Genomic DNA, 10210 nt, shown 5'->3' on the forward strand with positions numbered 1-10210 from the left:
TGGCTAACTAACTTAACCACCTTCTTCATTCCTATTGGTGGAGTCTAATAAGGGAAAATACCAAATGCCCTTATGTAACCCCTTTCTCAACACTCCCCCTCAAGCTAGGAACTGTAAAAATGTTTAAAGTTCCCAGCTTGGAATTGAGATATTCATGCTGAATCCTATTTAGTCCTTTAGTTAGAATATCAGCAGGTTGATCTCTAGTAGGAATATACTTTGTTGTAATCAATCCTTGTACGATTTTTTCTCTAATAAAATGACAGTCAATTTCAATGTATTTGGTACGTTCATGATAAACTGGATTTGCTGCAATTTGCATAGCTGCTTTGCTATCACTGTACACACTAACAAGTTGTTTGACATTGATTCCCAGTTTTGTTAGCAGACCAACTAGCCAGATCAATTCTGCTACTGTTGAGGCAAGGCTCCTATATTCAGCTTTTGCTGAACTTCTGGAAATAATTGTTTGTTTCTTTGATTTCCAAGAGACTATAGATTCACCAAGCTTAATTAAATAACCAGATACAGACTTTCTAGAATGGGGACAGGCTGCCCAGTCTGCATCACAGTAGGTTGTAATTTCAGTATTGTTCTTACTAGATAATAGAATTCCTTGTCCTGGTTGTTGTTTTAGATACCTCACAATTCTGAGTGCTGCTTCCATATGAGATCTTTTTGGTTTTTGTAAGAATTTACTCAATGTTTGAACACTGAATGCAATGTCTGGTCGAGTCATTGTTAGATATATCAATTTACCAATTAGCTTTTGATATGGATCAAATCTGATAGTTCTTCATCTTCATCAACCACTTCTTTTCCTTTGTATATTTATCATACTCCTTTGTTGTTAGCTTCATATTGAAATCAAGAGGAGTTATAGTAGGTTTGGCTGCTCCCAAACCTGTTTCTGAAATCAATTATAAAGTGTATTTTCTTTGATGCATTAGGATTCCTTGACTAGATCTTGCAAACTCAATGCCTAAAAAATATTTAAGTTCACCCAAGTCTTTCATTTTGAACACCTGTTGTAATCCAACCTTAGTTTCTTTTATTAGTTTTAGGCTGTCTCCAGTAATGAGCATGTCATCAACATATACTAACACCATAGTGACACCTTCTGAGGTTTTCTTAAAAAACAAAGAGTGATCGTATTGACTTTGAACAAATTGAGCTTTTAAGAAGGCCTTAGTGAGTTGTGCATTCCATTGCCTTGGTGCTTGTTTTAATCCATACAAGGATTTAATCAGTCTACACACTGGTCTTGTCTCCCCCTGACTGTTAAATCCTTGAGGCAGTTCCATATATATTTCATCATGTAAATCCCCTTGAAGGAATGCATTAGTAAATAGTTTGTTGCAGTTTGTATTGACAAATTCAGTACCATTGTCACTTCTAATGACTTTAAATGTTTTGTTGAATTGAGTTTTTACAAACACTATGAATTGTTGAAGAACAATGCATACATCAGACTTGAGTTTGAATAAAAACAACAATGTATTTCTGGAGAAATCATCTACCACAGTTAGAAAATACTTGTTGCCATCAAATGTAGGTACTTTATAGGGACCCCAAATGTCTACATGTATCAGATCAAAAGAAGCAGTAGACTTAAAGCAAATAATAGGAAAAGGCTGCGTTGTTTGTTTTGCACATGGGCATACAACACATCTATTTATTCTTTCTGTTATAACCTCTACAGTAACATGTAGTAAATTTCTAAGGACATTTGCTGATACATGTCCAAATCTTTTGTGCCACAACTCTATATCTTCTGTTGATTTGATCTCATATGTAGTTGTACCTTCAGTAGCTGTTAGAGTAATTTCACTAGAATTATTTCCTTCTGCTTGACTTCTTAAAATGTACAGCCCATCATTTTCTCTACCAATCGCTTTCACCTTCCCAGTGAAGAGTTCCTGAAAAATGCAAAAATCAGGAAAGAAAGCTACTAAGCACCTCAATTCTTTTGTCAGTTTAGATACTGAAAGAAGATTAAATTTGAACTGACGGATATAGAACACATTAGTTATTGTGTCTCTACTAGATATTATACTGGCTCCAGTGTGAGTGACCTGAGTAATATCCCCATTAGGCATGAATAATCTTTTTGGATACTGAGTTTGTACTATAGTAAACTTATCCAACAAGGCTAAATCTGCTACCATATGGTTGGTAGCCCCAGTATCTATTATCCATTCTTTAAAATACTTAGATGTACCTGCTACATTTGCACTAGAATTTTGTCCAGTATTGTTACTGTTTAGTAACTGAAGAATCTGCTCATACTGCTCTTTGGTGAATGTACAGCTGGTTAGCTGACCTTGTAGGTTTAACTGACTATTTTTTTTCCCATAGACTGATTTCCAGCATCTATTAACCCAGAGAATTGTCCAAACATATCACCAGTGGCTTGACTGTTCTGCATATTGTCCTCATTTAGAATATTGTAGGCAACTGCATTGTTGAATCTTGCATTTCCTGCATTTCCATTGTTTTGAGTTATAGACTCAACCATTGAGTTATGAGCATTGTAATTCCCAACTCCCCCTTTCTTTCTAAGTTTAAACTCTAGTGGATATCCCACAATCTTGTAACAATTTTCTTTGCTATGGCCTTTGAGTTTGCAAAAATCACATTGAACATTATAATTTTTCCTTGTTTTCTGATTGAACCTTTGATTTCCACCTATTCTTGAATACATAGCCACCTCATATTGATCAGTTATATTCGTTGGATTTGCACCTAACAGCCCTGCTGAAGCTGCTACTGTTTTCTGACTCTCATCACTGATTATCATAGCATATGCCTGATTCACAGTAGGCATTGAACTCATTAACAATATTTGACTTCTTGCTTGACTATATGAGTCATTCAGCCCCATCAAGAACTGAAATGACTTCAGTTTCTGCTGATGTATTATAAAATCCCTCGATTTTTCACAATCACAACCAGGAGATGGGACCAATGCTTCAAATTCTTCCCATAAATCCTTTAATTTTGAAAAGTAAACAGAAACAGACGAAGTTCCTTGACATAAGGTAGCAATTTCTTTGTAAAGATTAAAGGATCTTGCACCATCAATTTTATTAAATCTTTCAAACAGATCATTCCATACAGCCTGTGCACTTGAAGCATACATAATTCCACCTAGTAATCCACTAGCCACAGAATTCATAATCCAAGAAAGAACCATTGCATTAACTCTTTCCCAATGATTCCATAATATTTTTGGGAACTTTTCTTTAGTACAAGAACCATCTACCAACCCCAACTTGTTCCTCCCCAACAGAGCTACCCTCATTGATCTAAACCAAATAGAGTAGTTTTCAATACCTGTCAATTGAAATGAGATGATTTGAATTCCACTGACATCTGCTGGAGATAGGAATAATGGGTGATTGTAATCTATTCCAGGCATTTGATTCACCCCTATTTGTCACACCTCCTTTTTCCGCCCCCTCGAGGGGTGAAGGAGTTTTTCCAATTAAAGAACAATCGAAACGGGATTTGTTTATTCATTTCATAGTCACCACATTTTAGGGTGTCCCAAGTCACTAATTTAATCCCGAATCGAGGAAAATAATGACTTTGTATTACAGTCCGCGAACAAGATATCCGGATAAGGAATTCTGTTAACCCGGGAGAAGGTGTTAGGCATTCCCGAGTTCCGTGGTTCTAGCACGGTCGCTCAACTGTCATATTCGGCTTGTTTATCTGATTTTTTATACAATTATGAGCTTATGTGCGGATTTTAACTCTTTACCGCTTTCATCATTATTATTATTTTACAGGGAATTGCAACGTTGTGAAAATGTATTTCGAATCGCGTCACAATCAATGTATCCGTGATCGTCGACACACTTTGACTCCGCTGAGATTTGGATTTGGGTCACATAAATGTGCACCCGAGTTTAGGAAAGTAAGATTAATTAAGACGCGACCTAAAGAAACTAGCGTGTTGTTATTTTGGGTAAGGCCGTGGAGTTCGCTAAGCGGTCTATCCCGAGTTCTAAGTAATTAACACATACATTTTGTGAGGTCCCCGCAATTTGCATTTTTATTTGGCGAAGCTCGTCTCATTATTTTTTTATTTTATTTTTTATTTTTAAAAAAAGATAATCTTAGAATGACTACATTTTTTCTATTAAGTTTAGTCTCTAAAATAAAGAAAGAAAATCCTAATTAATTAGGAGTTAGAAAAAATTAAGAACATGTAACATACTAATTGCTAGATTAGGACCAATAAATGAAAGAATTTTAAAGAAAAAATTCAAAATTATAAATAAAATAAGAAATTCGACAACTAATATTCAAAAGAAATCAAATATACCTAGATTGAAGCTCGCATTGTTATATAAAAAAACAACTATTGGAATTAATTATTCATAACCATTTAAAACTAAATTTAACCACAATTACTAAAGCTTATTAGAAAGATTATTAAACTTAAACATTATCTAGTCTTGTTTGGCTTTAACTAAATTTAACTATCCATTCATGATTGACCTATTGTTGACCGTATTAAAACTTTCATAGCTAGTGAATTAACTCATTTTGCCAAGCTGATTCACTAAAGACCAACTTATGTTATTTTTCTCTTATTCCAATTATTAAACAATAATACATGAAATAGCCTAAATACAATCAGTAAAAGAAACGAAGAAAAAAAAACGAAATTAAAACTTCAAAGTTCCATTCTTCATGTATTCACGCTTCACATTTTTCAGCTTGCAATAGCTAGTATTACAGTCGTGTACCTGGTATTTGAATACAAGGAAAGGAAGAATAGAATCAGCAGCAGTAGAAACAGCGCAGCAACAACAAACAACCAGCAGTCAGAAAACCCAGCAGTAGACTTGAAAACCAAACAGAAATTCCAGCAACCACTCAATAAAGCAATAACAAAGGACCAACAGTTAACTCAATAAGCCAATTGAAAATCCCGGAAGCAAACAGTAGGCAGAGATCACACTCAGGAATACACGGAAATAGTATTCGGATATTTTAGAAATCCTCTTCTTCAAGATTAAAAGTATGTTCTTATCTCCTCTTTAGTTCTGAAATTTTTATCTCTCCCAAAATTCTCCTCCAAATCTCCTCCTTTTAAGTGTCAAATGAGTCTCTTATATACCCAAAGCAAGACCCAATCTTCTTCCACTATGTGCACCCTTTAACTTTTATTATTACCCACACTTTTACTTTAGTAAAAGTAGTCAACGTGGCCCCCCCGTATTCCCTCTTTTTGAAAAGTAGTCAAAGTGGGCCCCCATGTTTCCTCTTTTTGAAAAGTAATCAAAGTGGGCCCCCTTGTTCTCTCTTTTTGAAAAGAAGACATCATTATCCACCTTTTCCTTTTTGCTTTTATCATTACGTCTTGTCCCCCACCATAATTAAATAATCTGCAATTGGTTAATTCCCGTATTACCCCTAAAACTACTGTTACTGCCCTGATTCAAAATCTGTTATAACTTCAAAAATCTGTCCAAATAACAATTATCGCACATTTAAATAGCAATTAACTATAAAAATCACACAATTTAGACGTTAAATGCTAAAAATGCAACGTACATTATTTTTATGATTTTGTAAAACAAACTTAAATAAATACTAAATGCAAATGCGACATATTTTTGTAATTTTTTATTAATTTAACCAATAAACACGCACAGACAGAAATACAAATAATTATCAAAAATGCCACAAAAATTCTAAAATTGCACACAAAGGAAAATTGTTTTATTTTGGATTTTTTGGGAGTAATTCTCTCATAGGGAAAAAATCACGTGCTTACAGCTGCCCCTCTTTGCCCGAAGACACAAAGAGTTTTCGTGCAAAGATAAAGTGAGCGATTTTTGCCCATCCGAGTACTCCGTGTGAAGCATTTTTTGAAAAAGATTTAACCGAACCTTTGCTTCAAAGGTTTCCTACATATCCCTGGCTAAAGGGGAATCAGGTTAATGTAGTTCGGGAAGTTTTGGTCGCTGGGACTACCGTGGGACTGTAATGTTACTGCTATTGCATGCTATTACCACTGCTTATCGATCTCCTTGTTACACCGTGCTTAAAAGAAAACAAGAAGCTAGGCTAGACTATGGATTATAAGATCTCATCTATCTTCAACTTATTCTTGTTGCCTTGCTTTCTTGTCGGTTTGTGTTTCTTCCGGTGCTTTTCTTCCGAGACTTTGGGGATGACACCGGCCTTTTGATTTTCTGAATACCAGTTGTCATCATTTTGTTCGGTCCGCTGGGGATATGGCTTTATTCATTAAGCTTTTCGGCGGTTCCTCTAGGGATACGGCTCTCTTCATCAGATTTGTTATGCTGGGCATAATTTAATGTTCACAGGCCGCTTCTTTCAAGACACGTCTTTTCTTCCTTTTGACTCATGCGCTTGAATTTGTGTTGGGACCTCTCGTTGCAATCTTCTGCTTCCCGGTGTTGGGGATTTTTATTGTTTCCTGCTGGGGATTCCTGTTGTAACCTTCTGCCTTCCGGTGGGTTACTGATTTCAAGATCTGAAGTATAAGACTGAAAAGTATTCCTCTCGTTATACAGGTGGGCGCCTGAGACATGAAATGTAAAGACTGAAAAGTATTCCTCTCGTTATGTAGGTGGGCACCTGACATGAAATGTAAAGACTGAAAAGTATTCCTCTCGTTATGTAGGTGGGCGCCTGAGACATGAAATGTAAAGACTGAAAAGTATTCCTCTTGTTATACAGGTGGGCGCCTGACTTCAACAGCAACTTTGAAAAATAAAACGCTTTTCCTCCCTTCAGGCGGGCTCCTGACTTCAACAAACAACTTTGAAAAATAAAACGCCTTTCCTATCTTCAGGCAGGCTCCTGATTTCAACAACTTTGAAAATAAAATGCCATTCTTTTCTTTAGGCTGGCGAGGTTTCAACAACTTTTTAAAAATAAAACGCCTTTCCTCTCTTCAGGCGGGCTCCTGACCTCAGCAACAACTTTGAAAAATAAAACGCCTTTCCTCTCTTTAGGCGGGTTCCTGACTTCAATGACAACTTTGAAAAATAAAATGCCATTACTTTCTTTAGGCTGGCGAGATTTCAGCAACTTTTAAAATAAAACACCTTTCCTCTCTTCAGGCGGGCTCCTGATTTCAACAACAACTTTTGAAAATAAAGTGTCATTCCTTCCTTTAGGTTGGCGAGATTTAAACAACTTTAAAAATAAAATGCCTTTCCTCTCTTCAGGCGGGCTCCTAACTTCAACAACTTTGAAAAATAAATGCCTTTCCTCTCTTCAGGCGGGCTCCTGATTTCAACAACAACTTTTGAAAATAAAGTGCCATTCCTTCCTTTAGGTTGGCGAGATTTAAATAACTTTAAAAATAAAACGGCTTTCCTCTCTTCAGGAGGACTCCTGACTTTAACAACTTTGAAAAATAAAACGCCTTTCCTCTCTTCAGGCGGGCTCCTGACTTCAACAACTTTGAAAATAAAATGCCATTCCTTTCTTTAGGCTGGCGAGATTTCAAAAACTTTTAAAAATGAAACGCCTTTCCTCTCTTCAGGCGGGCTCCTGACTTCAACAACTTTGAAAAATAAAATGCCTTTCCTCTCTTCAGGCGGGCTCCTGATTTCAACAACCCAAAATATCCTATTCGAGGGCGGATGAACCCAAGATATCCTATTCGAGGGCGGATGAACCCAAAATATCCTATTCGAGGGCGGATGAACCCAAAATATCCTATTCGAGGGCGGATGAACCCAAAATATCCTATTCGAGGGCGGATGAACCCAACTAGGAAGTGCGTCTCCTACGAGTAAAACATGTATGAACCAAAATCAGGAAGTGCGTCTCCTAAAGCAAAATATAACTTGAAAGCCCCAGGCTAGGAAGTGCGTCTCCTAGGGGTGGAACTTCAATGATTCAAACTAGGAAGTGCGTCTCCTACAAATGAACTTAAATGAACCAGACTAGAAAGTGCATCTCCTACAAATGAACTTAAATGAACCAGACTAGGAAGTGCGTCTCCTAGGGGTGAACCTTCAATGATTCAAACTATGAAGTGCGTCTCCTACAAACTTAATTTAGGAAGTGCGTCTCCTATGCACGAAATCTTAATTTAGGAAGTGCGTCTCCTATGCATGAAATCTTAATTTAGGAAGTGCGTCTCCCATGCATGAAATCTTAATTTAGAAAGTGCGTCTCCTATGCATGAAATTAAACTTAGGAAGTGCGTCTCCTATGCATGAAATTAAACTTAGGAAGTGCGTCTCCTATGGGTGAAACTAAACTTAGGAAGTGCGTCTCCTATGGGTAAAAAATAAACTTAGGAAGTGCGTCTCCTAGGGGTAAAAATAAACTTAGGAAGTGCGTTTCCTAGGGGTAAAAATAAACTTAGGAAGTGCGTCTCTTATGGGTGAAACTTTAATGATTTAAACTAGGAAGTGCGTCTCCTATGAATGAAAATAATTTAGAAAGTGCGTCTCCTATACATGAAATCTTAATTCAGGAAGTGCTTCTCCTATGCATGAAATAAAACCTAGGAAGCGCGTCTCTTATGGGTAAAATAGACTTAGGAAGTGCGTCTCCTATGGTAAAATCTTAATTTAGGAAGTGCGTCTCCTATGCGTGAACCATTTCCTTCTTCCTGAATTATTTACTTACCTGTGTTGTCTTCCCTCGAAACTGCTGGGGATAACACTGTTGGGGAATTATTTACTTACCTGTTGGGGGATAAAATGTTATCAGCTGGGGATAACGCTGTCGAGGATAACACTGCTGGGGATTTTGATTCCTTCAAAACTAGTGCTTCATTCTTCGGAAGGCTGGCCTTTTGCTTTTTTCGAGCACAAGTTTCATCCTTTTGTTCTGTCCACTGGGGGACAACTTCCTTCATTAAAACTTATTATGCTGGGGGTAACACCGGTTCAAAGACCACTTCCCTTGAAACTGGTGCTATCTTTATTCTTCCCCAAATGGGTATCTGACTTTCAGAAAATTTTCTAAATGAAAGGAAAATTTTCTGCCCCAGTTTGACAATCTCCCTTGTGGCATGCATTTCCGTCATCAATGCTATTTCTTTCACCTGTTTCAAATCAAACAAAATTTGTTAGTTTAAAAAGCAGTGGTTGGTTATGATACTCCTACTGGGATGGTTTTCCCTTTCTCCTTCCTTGCTTTGCGTTCCAAAACTTGTTGGGGATGATATTATTTGCTGGGGATAATCCCTTTCTGCTGGGGATATCCCTCTTCTTTTGTAGCATAGCTCGGAAACTGGCATTTCCCCGACCTTTTAGTCTCGTATGAATTTCCCAAATCATGATCATTTCTCTTCTTGATTTGTCCACGGGCCTTGGCTTTGAGGTTTATCACCTTTGATTTCGGCAAGGATATCCCTCTTGACACTCGTCAATTCTTTTGTCAATTCCCTTTTGCTGGGGATATCTTTCTTGACACTGGCCTCACGCTTGTTCCTTGCTGACTATACCACTTGGATGTACTAGTCAGATCTTATCTTGCATAATTGGAAAGCTGATGGCATATTTTGAAGTCATTTCTCACTTGTTCTGACCAAACAGACTCTACTGGGGAATTTTTCTATGAAAGGAGAAAGATAAAAAGGAACAGAATAAAAGACGAAGGAAAAAGATGACTCTTTAACAAAAGAAACTATAAATAAAAAGCCTATCAAACGCAGATACCGACTCTAATAATCATGACATGCACATGTAGCCTATCCTCTGCCGTCAATCGTCTTTCAAGATCTTCACTTGGCGATTCCCCATCTGATTCTCAATCTTATTCGACTTGTAGTGCCCGAAGGGTTTTCACTATCAAGCCTCTCTCATTTTGGTTTTTCTCTCAGCTTTCATCGCCTTATGGTGTCCGTAAAGATTTTCACCGATAAGACTCTCTCATTTGTATCACTTTCCAGCTGGGGATTTGGAGTGTTTCCGGTATGATTCTCTCTGCTGGGGATTAGAGTCCTTTCTGCTGTGGAATAGAGTATTATGTTCACCGGTAAGACTCTCATTTGTCTGACTTGGTATCTTTTGAAGACTGATCAAAAGGTCTTTCTTTGGACCGTAATGTGGGATTTTGGATAGGCTTAGAAATAAAAGGTATTAAAGGCTCAAAACAAAATAAACTTGGGGTTCAAAATTACAACCTTCAGAACCATATTTGCTTACAACAAGCGCAACTCTTGCCCCAGTTTCTAGCTTGGGGATTTTTT

General features: G+C 37.2%; 1 protein-coding gene across 1 annotated transcript; it reads right to left on the reverse strand.

Annotated features, from left to right (window-relative positions):
- Window positions 1–2332: 2332 nt before the first annotated feature.
- Window positions 2333–3421, reverse strand: LOC138887866 (uncharacterized). The gene has a single exon (XM_070169658.1). It carries the CDS (start codon window positions 3419–3421, stop codon window positions 2333–2335), a length of 1089 nt encoding a protein of 362 aa, XP_070025759.1.
- Window positions 3422–10210: the final 6789 nt, after the last annotated feature.

This window comes from Nicotiana sylvestris, chromosome 3 (assembly GCF_000393655.2).
Source record: "Nicotiana sylvestris chromosome 3, ASM39365v2, whole genome shotgun sequence".
NCBI lineage: Eukaryota > Viridiplantae > Streptophyta > Magnoliopsida > Solanales > Solanaceae > Nicotiana > Nicotiana sylvestris.